Here is an 18754-nt window from a genome sequence, read left to right as displayed (position 1 = left end):
GGGTGTTTGGGCACTCTAAAAGGGTGGCGTTTCGACCCGCGTCCACCGACCCGCCAAGCGACCCGGGTGTTTAGCGGCTCTGCTCGGCTCGCCTGCAGTGTGAAAAAGTCACCCCGCATTGCATTTTAATGCGTAATGATGACGTTGTCAGTGCGATGACGTACGAGAGAGAAAAACACAGGCACGCAGCCTCACAGCGGGAGTCCAGACCGGCGCCTGCTGGAGGCTAGAATGCGCCCTGATGCCGAGCAAACGAGGGTCCAAAAACCCTCTTTGACACGCGTGTTTCAGTGTGAAAGGGGCATAAGTGAGGCGATGCTGGGCCACTGCTGTGGTACCTGGTTGTACCAGAGGCTGAGCTGAACCGGTCCCTAACCGCAGCTGCTGATCTGGTCTGAACGAGTCGTTGCAGGTAAGACCCCAGAACGGTGGTGGAAGAGCTACTGAAGTAAAAGTAGAAATTCCCAGAGAAAATAGTCCTCTGATCAAAGCAGAAGTCTCTGTTCAAACATCTTTTTACGTAAAAGTTGATCAGTATTGAATATTCAATGTTGTAGATTTTGTTCAGTATCAGTAACACAGATTCTACAGGATACTTGAGTATTCCAGTGCTGGGGAGACTTCAAACTTCAAAGCAATGACCTCTAAAGGTCGTGTTAAAATGCTGTGTGTTGCCATGATCGTGTCCTACTGAAGTTAAGCGGACTTTAAACATGAAAGCACGACATCTTCATCGTGTTTTTTTTGTGTGTTCCTTTTCAAAGTAACAAGCGACTGCTTCGGTGCAGATAAATGTAAATGGAGTAAAAAGTAGAATATTTCTCTTGAAATGTAGTGGAGAAAATGAACAAAGTCCCACAACATAATAATACTCAAGTAAAATAACGTTGAGTAAAACTACTTTCCACCACCACTGAAGGAAGACTTGCTGGTTCCCGAGATGTCAGCTGAAGGGGATCCATAAACTAAACTGTTAGCACAAGGGAGCAGCAGGCCACAGATCCTCCTATGAAAAAAAGACATGCATTTAAAGTCCTGTTCCTTGATAAACAATCTCCTACAGTTTCATTATCATGATGAATAGAATCAACAAAATCAGACAAAATGTAAGCCACTGTTTTTTTATTAGCTTGCAGTTACACATAGGGGATTACATGTTGATTCCCATACCGTTGGTGCTCAAGTAGTGGTACAGAGTGGGAGCTGTCGCTGCCATCATCGTGTGCTCTTGAAATGTGAAATACAGTCGGATTTGTGAGAGTGGCATGTCACCTCTGGTCACCGTGGAAGTACAAACAAGCACCCATTCACCCATGCTTGGTTTGAAAGCGGCCCTTTTGGCAGTGTACATAGTGAGGACTAAAACAAAGAGTCTGAAACTGCATTGCAGGCACGACAGATTCAACAATTTTGACTTCTTGATGATAGAACGGCCCTTTAAAGTGACAGCCCAAAGCCCAAAATGACAAGAGGGAAGATTTATAATCTCCTTCAACAGGCATGCTGGTCATGTCATAATAAACCTGATGTGGTAAATACACTTCATGGAAAACGTACTCTGACAAAGGTCAAATTCATCACTGCCTGATCCAAGTACCCACATGCTACTGGTTAAGCCGATGCTGAAAGATAAGAGTGTTGTCAGTTGCTAATTCTCAATCCTAGCTAGCTAGCTAGCGCCTGCAACAGTGCTAAGTGTCAATGTTGTTATTGTGCACACCAAGCAGAGGAATTAGCCTTTGTTTATGTGTGACTATTAAGTGGGACGACTGTAAATTTTCACTTTTAACTTGTAAAACCTCACAGGTTTCTGCTAATTTTTGCCTTCAGCCGGGTCGTCAAAATTAGCATGTAAAGGTAGAATCATTGAAGCCAGTTTTAGGAGAGTATAAAATTGTGCTGTAAAATACTCTTGCGGATTAATTTTTAACCATGTTGAATTGACAATGGCCAAACCCTCAAAGAGTTGTGGTTTATCATGCTGGAAACACTGGTAAAAGAAAACAGCAGTGGGAGCACTGGAAGTACATATTCCAACATATCTGAGAAGAATCATTGACACCATTGTTGGTCTCGTGACTTTCTGAGCAGCATCTTATGAAAAACATTTAACCGCATATTTAGTCTCTAACACCTTGTTTTCAACATGGACGTTTGGAGTCCATAACTCCGTGTAGTTCCCTGTAGTGATCTCCGTTCCGTTTATGAAGCTCATCCTTCCATTTATCTCTGGTCCGTCTATGGACCGCGTGCTACCAGAGGCTAAGCTAGCGTTCCAGGCTAATCGGCAGGGGTTTCTATCACCTTGCCAGGACATTCTGGGTGGGTTGTATGATTTTATTGACACCAGACATCTGCACGTAGAAATGAAGTGTAGCATAAGTCTGTTATTTAACTCTGTAGCCCGTTAGCTTGTTTTTGCTGTCTACGTTCTATCTTAAATCCTCAGCAAAAGTGGATAGACACGCAAGATCGCGTTCGTCTCGATAGGATAAATGAATGGACTTGCTGTGTTTATGCAGAGTTAAAGACTTCAGATTTACATACGTGGGGTAACAAGTGCTGCATGTGCACGCCCAGTATACCACTGTATAGATACCATTATTTACATACGCATGAAAGTAAGAGCAGCTCAATGTGCTACGAGTGAGTCAAACACCTTGAACATACCTGAAACATGCCAAGGGAAAGACCTGGTCATTGTTTTGGTTCCCAGCAGACAAGGCAATGGATTCCTGCCTCTCACTGGTTAAAAAAAACACAACGCACTTTGTATTTTCAAACTGAACCAGCTTATGCCGCCCCACCAGCGACAGCCAGAGGCATGTTCATGCAACATCTCAGCAAAGCCTTGAGGAAAGTCCTTAAATTTTGGCACGAACATCCACTAGGGGGCGAGGATGAAGTTAAGCAACTTTGACAGTCAAAGGTCACTGCCTCTGCAAATGTACACAATAGCTGTTCTGTTTTTGCTAATGCGATATCTCAGGAACATCTTGCATTTTGGCACAAACATCCACTAGAATTTAGGGATGAACTGCAATGATTCTGGCTGTCAGAGGTCACCTTCACTGCACACGTACTCACTATCTGTCCCATTCTTGTTTTACGTGATGTCCCAGGAACATCTTCAGGGAACTTCCTCAAATTTGGCACAAACATCCACTGGGATTTTGGTGGTCAAAGGTCACTGTCACCACACACGTGCGTAATATCTGTCCTGTTTTCATTCATGCGATATCTCAGCAACAACTCAAGGGAATTCTTCAAATTCAGCACAAATATCCACTGGGACTCGAGGACTAAGCGAAAGGATTTTGGCGGGCTAACGTCGAGGTCACTGTGAGAGGCACACGTCACGGTGGCGTACAACTACAATGCTGTATTTCTATTATTTTTTTCTTTTTCTGATGTACCTGGGTGGTAGGGTCTGATCACACCTGGTCACTCAAGACACACGTGGATGCATTCACTTGTAAACTGACACAATCAGAGCTGGAACGGTTCCTTGGTGGCCAACAGCCATTAATACCTTTACATTTCTTGTGGATTTTTCCATTTTCTACTGCTTGTCTTGTTCAGGTGTGTGTGTGTGGGGGGGGGGGGGGGGGGGGGGGGCTGCCTATCCCAGCTGCCTTCAGGCGGGAGGCAGGGTTCACCGTGTGTTAATTTTTAAACTTTAGAAGCATATTTTGAGCCAGACCAGCTGTTTCTCCTCCGCCCTTTCACTCCTTGCCAAGATGGGCGACCTGACAGTCACAATGGCTCTAATATGACTTCACTCTAGGGGGGGGCCTAAGGGACTGTGTTAATTCCATACACTGCCTCAACACAGAAACTATTTATGATGAATGCACTTTGCAGTTAATCTACAAATGTTAAGTAATTTGACTCTGGGGAAAGAAAAAAAAATTCCCCTCAAAGTTCACAGTATTTAATGACTTCATGAGCCTTTGTGATCATCTCCAGTGGTTGTGAAGCTTCCATAAAAAAAGTCAACCAGCAATGAGCATTTCTTTAACATATTCCTCCATGCAACTCAGTGAAAATCCTCGGTACGTGTTTGGCACAGACTAAATACACAGATAGATACTACAAGCAGTGCATTATGGGGCATGACAGTCAACAACAGCCACACAAAGATCATTAAAAAATGTTATAGTCTATCAAGAAGCAAATAATTTGGATTCAAGCGTGGAATTGTTTTACCAGTGTTGACTTGATATTTCCTTTTTTTGCAGAATACACACTCTCAAGCACGCACTCGCGCACGCGCACACACACACACACACACACACACCTTTTCAATTCAAAAAAAGATGTCCTCGTGCACACTCACTCAAACAGCTTCTCGTTACAGTGCAAAAAAGAAGACATTTCAATTAAAAAAACATTTTTCTTTTTAAATCTTGGCACAATTCCAGTGTAAGAAGGAAGCACTTTAATCTAGTAAATGTTCAACATGAAAAGGATCATCTTGGAAAAGCTTAATGGAAGCTGATATTGCTGATGTTTGAGCTCGGATGGGTCCTCTCTCATCACGGCGCTGATACATCCATAGCAGCATGGCACTTTCTTTGCTTGTCTGAACCAGACGAAGGCTAAAACTGGGAGGTTTCGGTGAAGGAGATCGCATCTGTCTTGTCGACAGTGAAGCCCCCGTTGACGTAGGATTTCTTTTCACACTCTTCATCATCCAAAGTGGCTTCCAGGGCAAAGGGGTTGGCCACATCCACGTCCGAGGTCAGATCCATCCTCTCCAGTTCCCTCTTGGAGAGTTTCTGGACGATGCCGGCGCCATAAGCATCGCCAAGCACGTTGATCATGGTACGGAATCGATCCCTGAAACAGACCACCCAACGATCTCTGTAAGATCTCCCTTATGCTTCTGCTCAAACGGAAGGAAAAACAGGTGATAACTTACAGCAGCCAATCCACGGCGACTATCAGAGTGACATCACTTGCAGGCAAGCCTACTGCTGTTAAGACTATCACCATGGTGACAAGCCCGGCATTGGGGACGCCCGCTGCTCCAATACTGGCAACTGTTGCTGTTATACTAAAACAAAGAGACAAAAGGTCTTTGATAATCTTCATGATCACATGCAAAATGTAAATGTACAGTGATAACAACCAAGACCATCTATAATATCCCCCCAAAAAAGATTTCCAGAGTAAAAGCAGCGAGATATTCAGTTTGTTCCACAGCAGGAGATACGCAGGTCCTTTCAGGATCAATTGATGTGGATAGAACGATTAATGGGGACAAAAGTTGGGCAAGAACATGAAAGAACCTTTATTTTCTACACTGACAGGCTCAGATTTTCCTTCTGTCTGCCAACATTATGTGAATGAACACTAACGAGCTACAGATAAGTTTAATATGTGAGTGAAATGTCGCCGGATGGACCTCTGGCGGAGGGTGAGGAAGCTGCCATGACAGATTTGGGAACAGCTAAGAAGTAGCAGCTAAGCATCACCGTAGCAAGTGGAAAATAAACACCTGATGCCTTCACGCATTTCTGAACTTTGGCAGCAAAATGAAGTGCCACACTTACTTACACTCTACATTTGGGGGAAGTTTTCAGGGTTTTAAAGAGCCTCATGTCACAAGTATGTCCAATTTATGCAAGGGCTGTGCAACATGGCACCTTTAGTGCAAAATATGGACTTTTTTCAAAATGTAATATAAGGGTTTTGCAATAAGTCACCATCTTTGTAACATGTTGGCCAGGCGTTGGTGAAATATCTTGGTATTTGCCCAATACATGTAACAGTCCGGCAAAATGTGGCGCTTTGTGCTTAACTATTTGAGAAATGGGTATAAATTTTGTGAAAAATGTCGCCATTTGTGCAAATATATAAGGGCTGTCCATATTTGTGCAATTTTTGTAAAGGCTGTTCCAATTTGTGCAATACGTTCCAATTTGTGCAATAATACTTTCCAATTTGTGCAATACTTTCCAATTTGTGCAATACTTTCCAATTTGTGCAATACTTTCCAATTTGTGCAATACTTTCCAATTTGTGCAATATGTGTCAGGGTTTTTACAGTAAGTTACCATTTTTGTAACTCGTCTTCCAGGATCTTGTGAACTATGGCCTTTTTGTAAAGTGTACAAAAGTTGTGCAACACGTGGCCATTGGCAAAAGGCGTGTTTTGTGTGAGCAAACAATATTGATGCGTTTTTAGACGCTTAGTTTCAGGGACAATAAATGAAGATCGTATTTGATCTTAAATGTTATAGGTCAGTCCCACTCAGACTACAAACCGAGTCCACTTCCTGTCCTGAAATCTTGTCCTTTAGCGACATCTGCATTGATCAGAGGATCTTTGCTTACGCAGATGAAGTTCTACTCCAGGGATGAAAACGCCAGTACGACAACTGCCAGAAAATACAGACAAGGATATCTTACACCTAAGCACTTTCTCCTGAGGAAAACGCTGTTGTGGGCTGCAGACAGAGTGGAGGTCATATTGTTAACTGAAGTTATTGTTTTGACAGCAAAACTGGCAGAAAGAATCCCTCAGTAAGTCAGCAGTGTGAGTGAAGTAGTGACCTGGAAGGAGCCTAACGTAAACAAAAAGGTCTCTGCAGGGATGGTTCCCTTGATGTGGTCAGACTGACGGTCCCGGCCTGCCAGGGGCCAGAACCAGCACTTTGACTTTGTTTAGCGGTATCCACTAATAGCGTTCTGACCTCATCTTGGGTTGAATCGCTATAATATTTCTTGTATTTATCATTAGTCTCAAGGCATACAGATGTCCACTGTGTTTTTATAGATATTTGCATTCATTTGTGAAGGTTGATTTATTTCAACAATGAGCCAAAACAGAACCTGTTTGGTTTTTGAGGAAGTTCATAAAATATTAATCAGGATGTACTGATTGAGAGTTGTTGTTGTTTTTTTTTTTTTATTAAAATTAAGTTTGGCAGAGCATGGGGCTAACAGTAGCCCATTTTGTGAGAATATTCCAGCTAGCGTGACATCAGGTTTTGACCTGATTTGTAACACCTGTTTAAAACTCAGTCATGCCCCTAAATTAAAGGGGACCTTAGTTGTTGTTTTGAACCTGGACCTTATTTTCCTGGCTTACTCTCAGTGCCTGATGGAAGTACTCACCCCAGAATAGCGCAGCTATAATGTGATCCGAACTGTCTAAAGTCAGATTACACCCAATAAAAACTTTTTTTCACACTATGTTTACACGCAATCAATATCCCACTATTATGCCAGTTTTAATCAGAAAATGTTAAATTTGGGAAAAGGCCAAATTCGGACAATCCCATCACGATGCGCTGATCACATGACCCTTAGTCACCGTACTCTTGCTCAGGGATGACAACACACACGGAGCTGCGGGGAGCTCGCCACTTCCATGCTGGATACTTCCATCATCCACTTAGTGGGAAAAGTTAAGAAAACAGAGTTAAGGTTTAAGAAGAAAAAAAAAAGTGAAGTATGACTGTTTTCTGGTCTCTAGAATAGTTGTATTTTTATGATTTTGTGGAAACAGTATAGATTCTTAAAGTTGTACTGGCTAGATGAATCATCAGTGTACCTGATGGTAACAATCTGGCCCACATCCAGAGCGTAGTCATTCAGCTGGGCGATGAATATGGCAGCCACCGCCTCGTAGAGCGCTGTGCCGTCCATGTTAATGGTGGCACCCACTGGGAGGACAAAGCGGGTGATGCGCTTGTCGATGCGATTATTTTCCTCAGCACATCGGAAGGTAACGGGCAAGGTGGCAGAGCTGGAAGACAAACAACAAAACTCTGTGGTTGCTCTGTGATTTTGATCTCATGGTACGTGAATGCAGTATTTTGTGTTAAAATATGAAAACTCGGCTGTGTGGGGGTTACCACATGACAAACACACACACACACACACACACCCACAGACTGAAAACTGCAGGAGAAGCTTCATAATGATGATCAGTCATGATGTCAGAGATTATGCTCAGACTGCTCACCGTCATCCACCAACATGAAGGTCAAACGGGATCGAACAACAAGCAAAACACATCAGTCAAACATTGGAGAACATCCCACTCTATCCAGTTTTATAGAAATCCTAAATTCAAGAAAGAAAGAAAAAAAAACAATAACGAGAGGGTCTTCGCCCCCCTTCAGAGCTCAGGCCCTAATTAGCTTGCAGGTTAGCAGCTAAAATCAGTCAATCAACAACCTTAACTGCTGGCAAGGTGCGTTAGTCCTCAAGGGTTAATAACATCCAGCTTGTCTGCAGTCATGAAAGTAAATTTAGCCTTGAAAGTTGACACAAACAATTCCCACACCCTCTAAAGTTTTATTTGGGTAATATTTCACTGCAGGCTGGCGAATAAATAATAAAAGGCCATTGATGAAGGAGGACAGACGGACCATTATGAGCCCACAGAGTGAGAGTCTGTCCTGCCTAAGAGCTAAGAGCAGCTAAAACCAGCTACCAACACATGTGATTAGATTTCTCAATAGGAGTCTAAAAAAAATGGCTGCATGGTGGAGCAGTGGTCAGCACTGTTGCCTCACAGCACAAAGGTTCAGGGTTCGAGCCCCGGCTGGAGCACGGCAAGGCAATTTTATAAGTGGAGCCTGTTTTCACCAACAGTTTGTCTCAAAGGGCTTCACATGGCATCATAACAACATCCTCTGCCCTTAGACCCTCACATCGACTGAGGAAAAACTCCATAGAAAACCTTTAACAGGGAAAAATCTGAGAAACCTCAGGGTGAGCAACAGAGGAGGGATCCCTCACCAGGAGGGACAGACGTGCAGTAGATGTTGTTACAGACAAGAAAACAGTTTACAATACAAAATGTGGGAAACATGGAAATGTTAATAACAGTTGAAGAAGGAAGCTTCTGGAAGGGGAGGCAGGGAGAGCAAGCCAGCTTGATGGGGGACTGGATGGCAGACTGGTTCATGGAAGGGGAGGCAGGGAGAGCAAGCCAGCTTGATGGGGGACTGGATGGCAGACTGGTTCATGGAAGGGGAGCGCAGGCCAGTGTAACAGTAGGGAATAAGGGGGGGGGGGGGGCGATGCAGGCGGCGGTTGGGGCTCTGGTGGATCTGTGGAAACACAGAGAGACTGCGAGACACCAAGGCCAAACTACAAAGTGCAAAAAGTAGTGGTAGTGACAGTTCCAAAAATGTGCAGGGAGGAGAGGAGGAGAGAGGGGGAGAGGAGAGGAGAGGAGGGGAGGGGAGAGGAGAGGAGGAGAGAGGGGGAGAGGAGAGGAGGGAAGGGCTCCATGTAACCTGATGTGTCCCCCAGCAGTCTAAGCCTGTAGCAGCATAGCTATCAATGGTTCAGAGCTACCTGAACCAGTCCTGACTGAAGGCTCTGTCATAGAGGAAGGTCTTAAGCCTGGACTTAGAGTTAAAGTGTCTGCCTCTCTGACCCATGGAGAGAGCTGGTTCCACAGTAAAGGAGCCCGGTAACTAAAGGCTCTACCTCCCAGTCTGTTTGTATTGATACTGGGAGTCACTAAAAGACCTGCATTCTGGGAGCGGAGTGCTCTGGTCGGACAGTAGGGACTAATGAGCTCTTTCAAATAGGATGGAGCTTTATCATTGAGAGCCTTATAAGTTAGCAGAAGGACTTTGAAGTCGATTCTAGATCCTACAGGAAGCCAGTGGAGAGAAGCTAAAGTGGGAGAGATGTGTTCTCTCTTCTTAACTCCCGTCAAAACCCTCGCTGCAGCGTTCTGGACCAGCTGGAGACTCTTTAGAGAGTATTTAGGACATCCTGACAGGAGAGAGTTGCAGTAGTCCAGCCGAGAAGTGATAAATGCATGCACCAGTTTTTCAGCATCACTCTGGGAAAGGATATTCCTAATCTTAGCGATACTTCGCAGATGGAAGAAGGCGGTCCTGGTCACATGATTTGTGTGGGAGCTGAAGGAAAGGTCCTGGTCAAAAATGACCCCAAGGTTCCTTGCAGTTGTACTCAGAGTTAGGGTGATGCCATCTAGAGTAGTGATCCGATTCAAGAGTGTGTCCCTGTGGTGTTTAGGTCCAAAAATGATGACCTCAGTTTTATCTGAATTTAGCATTAAGAAGTTAGAGGACATACAGGATTTAATGTCTTTCAGGCAGTCTTGCAGATTAGTAAGACTTATTAGATACAAATAGCAACAGCAAAACTCAGTTTGACGCATGACTCAGAGTAGGTGAATTACCCCAAAAGCTGCTGAAGATTTTCCTGTTGGAACTTCAAGGCAAGGCAATTTTATTTGTATAGCCCGTTTTCACAAACAGTTTGTCTCAGACCACGGGATCTTTCTGGGTGAGTCTCCATGTTCTCCCTGTTCCTGCTGGGTTCTCTCTGGTACTCCAGCTTCCTCCACAGTCCAAAGACATCAAGAGGGACCAGGTTAATCCAGACTCTAAATTGACCGTAGGTGTGACTGGGAGAGCCAATGGTTGTCTGACTGGATTCTAAAAAATGTGCCCATGGCCATGAACAGCATATTGTTCTTAGGAGGTTCTTAGGTATTTCGATTATTGGAATCTGTCATTTTTATTTGCTCTGAGATCTTCAATTTTTTTTTAATCAAAACTCTCGTTTTAAACAACGTTCAGAACGTTCCATGACAGAGTTCAAAGTTTAGGAGGCTGACTTGAATGCACCATGGCCTACAGTCATTTGGTCTTAAATGACCTTGAAGAGTACAATTAGAGTCACATTAATACACCGAGAGGGCCCGTTGTAGTTTTCATATCACAGTAAGGCACAAAATGTGTTCAAGGCCTTTTAATGAAATATTGTAGTGCTGCAGAGGGGCGAATCCTTCAGCAAGACACTGAGCCCCTAATTGCTCCTGATGGCCCTGTGACGGACTGGCAACCCTTCCAGGGTGAACCCCGCCTCTCACCCAGTGTCAGCAGGGATAGGCTCCACCCCCCAACGGATAAGCAGTATAGAAAATGGATGGATGGAAATAGAAGCCCAGCAGGGATTCTGACCTGGAGGAGATCATGAGTGCAGTCACCAGAGCCTGAGCCATTCCCAGAGTGAACGTGTACGGGTTCTTCCTCACGATGACAAAGAAGATCAGAGGCAGGCAGACGGTGGCGTGGATGGCCAGCCTGAGGGACACAACACAACGACACCGTAGGGCCTCGAGACAATAGACTGGATGTACCGCTGTTTACAGCAGAGATACTGACAGCAACATTTGAACCAGCTAATAATTTAATAAGCAACTCCTCTGCCGTGTCATGTTTTCCATCATGGGAAAATAATGACATAACTGATATTAAATTCATTGTTGGCTACATTTGTAAGAGTGTGTGTGAGTATGTGATTGGGTCGTGAGTTTTGGTCTTTAATCACATCATCGAGTTTCATTACTATGAGAACTGAAACAAACAAACTCAAAAGACATTACAGTTATAGTTATTACCTAATAAGGAATGATGTAACTGTTTCCTGTTCTGAATTACCAGAACTGCTCATCGTACGCGTCAGAATGAATGTGAAACTAGCGGATTGGCTGAAGGATGCACCAGAAGACAAATCTGGACAGGTGCGACTCCATGGGATCTTGTGAAAATGCTTGAGTAGAATGTTTAACAGCTCTCCCGCCATAATGGGAACGCTATTTTCAGAACACAACCAACATCTTTGTTCCTTAACAGAAAACCCGAATCCTGCGTGCACGTCCATAAACTTAAATCAGGTGCAGAACCAAAAGTAGCGCCTTATGGGACGAGCTGAGGGGAGAAAAACCATGGAATATGTCATATGTGACATGTTTTTTTTTCCAACTTATTTCTTGCTGTTTGCACTCATATGCACATCTTTTTTTCTTTTTCTCTACATATCATATTTTTCTTTACACGGCCCACTGGTCCCTTTAAAATGGTGACTATGTTCAGGTGTGTGGCGCTGCGCGATCCAACTCTCAGAAGGGAGCTGGACCTTCATCTTGTTCCCTCATTAAAAAGTGCTTGATGTTGTCACAGGAGCACTCCCAGCCTTGAACTGACCCTCTGACCTAACTAGAGAGGATTTATTGACCAGTATTTAACGGTGTCACTTAAATTCAGAGGAATGAGCTAAGCTTTCATTACTGCATCTGCAGGTTGAGCAGTTTTAAATGTCCTTGCCCCTTATCAGCACCTACGCAGAGCTCAGCCTTTACTGTGTCACCGTGGGCAGAATGTGCTCAAATGTCAACAATAAATCCCAGCGTCTGGAACAGGCGGATACAGAGAAATGAGGACAGCTTACCCACTCAGCACCGTCACCATATACAGACCCATCTTCCTGAAGATCTCCCAGTCTTCCACCTCAATGATCTTAGCGGCGATGAGGAAGAGGATCCCCACTGGCATGTAGCTAGAAAACAGCATATAGTGGAATTAAACGATACACTGAACTGCTTACATGTTGACTGCTCAAGTGGTTGGAAGAGAAATTAACAAATTTGGATGATCAAAGTGAATATTGGCTGGTTTTCTTAAGGCAGATTGATGTTTGAGCGTGGAGGCCCAGGCCCTTCACTGCGAATACACAACCTCAACACGAGTTGGCAGCGGGCCTTTCATTCCTCTGCGTTTAATTTCTTTATGTGCTTCAAACAATGGGAGCTGCAATGGAAAAGATTTGTTTGGAGTTGGTGTGAATAAATGTTGTACAATCGTTCCATTTGGCGACATAAATGTCGGTGGGGAGAAGAGAGAACAGAGCCAAACATGTCAATGTGGGTATTTGGACAAACTGTTACGGCCATTTTCTACAGTTCTCTCACATTTTATAGAACAAAGGTTTCTTCTAATCTAAGACTAATTTGAATTCATCCAGCACGTGACACAGAAATATGCATCCCCTTGATTGAAAATGGATCTTACAGCGCATTAGGACATTTGGGATGTAGCAGTTTAACCTTTTTGAATGAAAAAATATTTACATTTACGGAAATCGTTTTTCTTTAAATGAGGCAGACTGAGTCCTATTTTATAATAACAATTTTTCTTATGTCCTCACGGTGTCGCGTAAAACAGCGCTTCATGTTTCACACTCCAAATCAATAGGGGGCAGTGTATTTCCATTCCGATTGTAAGAAACAAGGAAAAACCCCTTGTATTGCATTTGTGCAGCATGTGTAAGCAAGGCCACCGTTGCAGAAGAGAAGCAGGATCATCTGCCTGTTGGTTGCAACTGTTTCATGCCAGAAATGTAGGTCTGATTCCACATTATGGCACATTTTTAGACTCTAGACCATGACAGGATCATCTCCCATTTGTCCTGTACGTTTTTGTCTAAATTAATAATTTGGGAATCTTAATCAAAGCATAGCAATCATCTAATTCAGCTAAAGCTGACACATGGAGGGAAATTAACCAGCACGAAGCAGGTTTTGTGGCGGAGGAGATGCTACTGCTGTCAACTGTGGAGTCTCAATCTTGAGAAAGATTCCCGGGCAGCCTCTTGATTTTACGTTTACTCACAACAACATAGTGGTCAGAGAAGCACTACGGGGGGGTGCTGCGACTGATATTCCTCTAACAGATAAAATAAATCAATGCAATCGAGGAATGAAAAGGGCCTTTTTATTACTTGTCTTGTGAAAGTGCTCCAAGAATCTATTCTCTCGGCAATGCTAATATAAAAACTTATCTTTAATGGCAGTAATGCTGTAGCTTGTTCAGGTGTTTGAAAATTATCCATTTTGCATTCATTCTTAAAAAGTGCTCAGGAACTTGCTTTAATGTCGTCGCCTAAGTTCTACAAAATGAAAATATGAGTAGCCATTTGTGTACCTTTGGAAACCCATGTCTGCAGATTAGTCAAATATCCGTAGCCTACCACATGATTATCTGGACCAACTTCATGGTTGCTTCATTCAGGGCGTCAAAAAATTCCAGAAGGATGCGTCCCTTTTCACCCATCTTCCCAATGACAAGGCCAAAAGCAACACAGAATACGATGATGCCCAGAACGTTGATCCCATCGGAGTAGGTCCCAATGATTTTATAGTCCTTGGTGATATTCTGCCGGGAGAGGAAACAAAAGGACGATTCATTCCGTTCGCCAAGACCTGGCCAGGAAGCTGCACTCACAGGCACATTAGCTGACTCTAAAGAGCCATTGATGAACTGTGCTAATGTTTCTCTATGAGATCACAGCTCAGCGAGCCATGGCTGCATACTTGGGACCCATCATTGGGTCTTCTTAAAAATTTATATCAGACATGGTGCAGAAAATGAAATTCACTTGAAACGATGCAAAATCTAGTAATGCACTATTAAAGCTATCCAACATCGTGTTCTCACGATTGTCCCTTATGTTCAAGCTGTTGCCAAATGAGGTTTTACAAGGATCATAATTCCTCCTGTGAGGAGGGACGATGTGCTACTTCCCATTAGCCTTCTGCTAACTTGAATGTGGACAATTTAATCATGCAGCGCTAAGAGACTTCCCAAATGTTTTCGGAGGAAAGTGAAACTAGCCATTTTCCGTGGGATGCTTGACGCTAACGATAATCCATCCATCGTTTTACAAACAAAACAGGAAGCGAGGCATATACCTGATTAGCCCTTTGCTAGCTTTAAAGTGGTTAATTAATTGAATCCTGTACCGCTAATTTATTTCACAGCGTTTGTGGCAGCCTCAATGCAATCTACCCATCTTTTTTTTCTTTTTTTTTTAAACAGCCGAAACACTCTAGAGGGACTCTCCAACAGTGTAGCCAATGAATTAATTTTCCGCATTAAAGCTTTAACACGCCCACCGCTCGGGATTAAAAGAAAAGATTCCCGGTCACACTTACCTCTACAGCTGCCATGATAGTCGTTGATAGTGGTGGAATTGTAGTTGTTTCAGCCGAAACCTTTGGAGGCTCCAACTCTTTGCGCTTGGTCTTATACTGGAGGTAACATTTCACAACATTAGGGAAAGCTTAGCATGGCTACACTCAGTATGATCGCCAGGTGTTGGTGTATTCCTACCTGTTGGAAACAAGCCTGTACCAGGTTTTCTGGGAACATGTTTCTGTTTATGAAGATTGAGGGTGGACAAAGAAGACATGAGGTTCACATTTTGGCGATACAAATGGTGCTAAAATACTGGTAAATATTTAAAAATTAAAGGATAAACATGTTCAAGAGGGACTCAGTCAAATAATCTTCAAATGCCTTAAGCGATGAAAGGAATGGACCCAAACAAGGACCATGGTAGAGCTGTTAGTACCATAAGAGGCAGGCCATAAACGCTGCTATCAGGGTGAAGATTCTAAAAGCTTTATTTTCTATCTCAAGTAGAGGAGAAGTTTTCCTTTGATAGGCCCAGCAGTCTAAAATAACATTTAAAACATTTGAGATCAACGATAATGCAGACGAGAGACGACAACAGACAAGACCCCCTTCAAGACACCTTTACAAACCACTCAATGAAAGGCTTCGACTGACAGTGATAGGATTTCTTGAAGGAAGACAGATTCTTTCACGTGTTGTGGGGGAGGGGGTGGGTCACCTGAGGAGGTCCAGGAGAGTGTCGACGGTTGTGACATTGGGCGTGGTCCCGGCTCTGTCGATGTGCTCCGCTGTCTGAGAGACCCCCGGTTTGATCGTCATCACCAAAATAATGCCTGCAAAGGATCGCACTGCTCTGTAAGCTCCCGTGACGAGATTATTTACGGAGAGAGTGACGAAGCACATCGACCGCCACGTAGTTATTTAGTGACTGCACCATGTAATACTCAAAATGGCAGAGTTTGCTTCCCATTTTCCAGGCTTTCTCTCTAAATATGAAATGACAATACAAGGAGTTGATTCACCGCTCGACAGAAAGTGAACCGATTGTTTTGATATTCAATAAATAAATCATTTTGTTTACTTATCAGTCATGCAAAGAAAGATTGAAAAAGTCCTTGTTTTTTTTTTTCTGCATTTGTGAGGAGGCGGGGCTTTTTGACCATTCCTCCTCACACAGTTCCGGTGTACCCAACCAAACTGCTTGGCAACACAATAAACGGTTTCACAACTACTTCTCCATTCATGTTGTTCTGAAATGATTTGTTAAGACTGTCGCCAAATTAACTGATGATCAAATAATAGTTTGAATGTTCGTGTCAGTGTTTTTGGGGACTAGATGCTGCAACCACAGTTTTCCTGGTAACAGTACCTTAAAGGAAATGATTGTTTTTGAGAAATACACTTCGTGTCCTTTTCTTTTTTTTTTAGTCTCAGATAAATAAAGAGATATTTTCTCAACTTTGGACAGGGCCAGGACAGCTGGAAAGCGACCTACCAAACTAGTCTACCCGTTTCCATGCGGAACATTGAAGAAGGAAGAGAAAAATCAGCTTACCAAGAATGACAGCGATGATGGTTGTTGAGAAGTAATACACAACAGCTCGCAGACCGATCTTTCCTGACACCTCTGAGTCCAGAGCCGCAACACCTGTGGACAAAAGCACAACGCAGTCAAACACAACTGGACCTTGAAACTTGATTTTGAGATCTTAAAGGCCTTGGTAAATTTATTCATCTAAAAAATACAGATAGCAATTGTGTAGGATTTTGTGAAAAGTGGTTGACAAATGCACAGTTTTCAAGGATTCAGTTGAACTAGTTTGCTTATCGAGTCACTGAACTGAAGTGTTGCACAAAAACTCTGCTGGGGTGAAGTATTGCTTTATAAAGCACTAGGCTATAAGAAGGGGTGGAATTTTCAAAGAAAAGCTAGTAAATTGAGTTCAGTTTGTTTTGGTCGAAGCAGTTACTTTTTTCTTTTAGTGTGAGATATTATGGGGACTTATATTACGGGGATGCTGACCTAAACAACAGGTACGCTGAGAAATGGGAAGTAACAATGCACGTACAAATACTTCTTTAGCATATTTATCTTATTTATCACATGCTGGGGCAAAGATAATGATAGCAACAGTTGGGGAACCTCAGGGGAAAACGCAGGAGGGAATAACAAATACTTGCTGCCAACAGCTTCAGTGGAAAGTGGCGTCATGGACTAACGATGGAATAAAACATGAATGAATTATTTTCTCTAAACATAGTGTGTCATGTACAATCATTGACAACCAAAGATAGTCAGATATTATTTTTTTCTGTATTATTGACATTTTTACTTGATTATCACGTGTTTTCTTGATAAGTTTTGGTTAACTGACGAATAAACTTCTGCATATCTGTCTCCCTCCATGATCTGTGTTTATCTCTGCCCCGCTCTCCTGCTCTCTTTCCCCCCAACCGGTCAAAGCAGAAGGTCGTCCCCACTGATCCTGGATCTGCTTGACGTTCCTGCCTGTTAAAAGGAAGGTTTTCATCGCTGCTGTTGCAGGATGTGCTGCTGATGGAGAATTGTTGGGTGTAGATTCATTGAAGGAGTGGTACTGGACCTGCTCTACTTGTGAAGTGTCATGAGATGACTTTTGTTGGGGTTTGGCGCCGTACACATAAAATTGACTTGACTTGACGAAATTGTTGATTTTTTGACAACATTGAAAAATTAAGAACTATATTCAGCAATTTTGCTTTACAAGAAAGTGCTTCTGGACACAAAGAGTCTGAGAATATGTTTTGGTGTGGACAAACACAACTTCCTGCACTGGCAGCAGACATAAATGTATGCTATCATCCAATCATAAAATTTTGCCTCATTCATGAAAAATGTATGCACAAACGTGTTCTTAAACATTTAAGTGTTATTTGACACTGCCTGCAAAACTAAAATGAAGGTCTTATAGTGTGTAATGTCATGATTTTTGTCTTCGGGGTACTACTGATGCTCACACAGGTTCTGCAGGGGTTAAATTTATACTGGAGGTCCAAACCTGTGTACCTTTAAGAGTCAACTGAAATCCTGCATTTTTTAAGTGAAAATTGACTGAAACCTTGATTGTTTTAAGCATCACTGGTATCGTCTTCACTCTGTGTTGTTTCACCGAAGGTAAAATCAGAAGTAACCACACGTTAAGTTACCTGTTATCATGCTTGAAATGATGAGCGGAAGGATGACCAGCTTAAGCATTCGCATCAGGATCTCCCCCGGGAAGCCAAAGTACTGCTTGTTGAGATGGGAGAGGGACACATACTCTCGTACCACGACGCCCAGAATGATCCCTGCAATATCAAATGAAGACTGCTCAGTTTCAGCCTGTCAGAGAGGTCAGATGGCTGGATTTATTCATAAATCTCTGGATGGAGGTGGTGGTTAGTACAGAGCAGTAAAACGAGTGATCTGGTTCCTGTTGACAACTTAAAATGTAGTGCATAGAAAAAATACATGACTCAGCACAGCAAATTTCTTTATAGATATTAATTTGATCAGCTTTAACTTAGCAACTGCCACATTATGTCACAGATCAGCAAGGTTTCATAAAGAATCCACGAGGAAGCCCGCATACTGGCGTTTATATCCAACAAAAAACACACACATGTATTCCACTCAATGATTTTAGCGATTCACAGCGCAATTCCAAGTGTGTTATTGTGCAGAACAGAGCACCATTAAACTTGCTTGTAAAAGACTGAGATGACACAGCAAACGGTTGATCTGATTAATAAAATATGACTTGCAAAGTTACAAAGCGGGAGAAGGCTGCCTTGGTTCTTTGACGCTCTGTTCAGTCCTCAGGCCAATTTGATTGGTCTCTCAAACGAGACTTCTTGACAAATCACTTTTTTTTTTCAGTCAACGCTGATGAGGTCATAGATGGGTGTGACGTCACCAATCAATCAACGAGGCACAAATGTAAGATGGCAAATACCTGTGGAGAAAC

General features: G+C 43.0%; 1 protein-coding gene across 3 annotated transcripts in view; it reads right to left on the bottom strand.

The window, feature by feature from the left end:
• Window positions 1–1111: 1111 nt before the first annotated feature.
• slc1a1 (solute carrier family 1 member 1) overlaps window positions 1112–18754 on the bottom strand; it is a 24927-nt gene continuing 7284 nt past the window's right edge. For all 3 annotated transcript variants that reach the window (XM_086196603.1, XM_086196604.1, XM_086196602.1), the window contains 11 exons: window positions 17955–18095; window positions 16324–16416; window positions 15487–15601; window positions 14964–15006; window positions 14786–14881; window positions 13822–14006; window positions 12244–12351; window positions 10974–11096; window positions 7565–7759; window positions 4925–5059; window positions 1112–4842 (listed from right to left, as the gene is read on the bottom strand). In XM_086196603.1, coding sequence (XP_086052729.1) covers window positions 4602–4842; window positions 4925–5059; window positions 7565–7759; window positions 10974–11096; window positions 12244–12351; window positions 13822–14006; window positions 14786–14881; window positions 14964–15006; window positions 15487–15601; window positions 16324–16416; window positions 17955–18009 — 1389 coding nt within the window. In that variant the 5' untranslated portion in view covers window positions 18010–18095 and the 3' untranslated portion in view covers window positions 1112–4601. The remainder of the gene's footprint in view (window positions 4843–4924; window positions 5060–7564; window positions 7760–10973; window positions 11097–12243; window positions 12352–13821; window positions 14007–14785; window positions 14882–14963; window positions 15007–15486; window positions 15602–16323; window positions 16417–17954; window positions 18096–18754) is intronic.

This window comes from Aulostomus chinensis, chromosome 24 (assembly GCF_037954235.1).
Source record: "Aulostomus chinensis isolate RoL2024-O1b breed Wild chromosome 24, RoL_Achi_v1.0, whole genome shotgun sequence".
NCBI lineage: Eukaryota > Metazoa > Chordata > Actinopteri > Syngnathiformes > Aulostomidae > Aulostomus > Aulostomus chinensis.
Note: the sequence above shows the minus strand (reverse complement) of the source record. Positions and strands in the feature narration are given on the sequence as shown.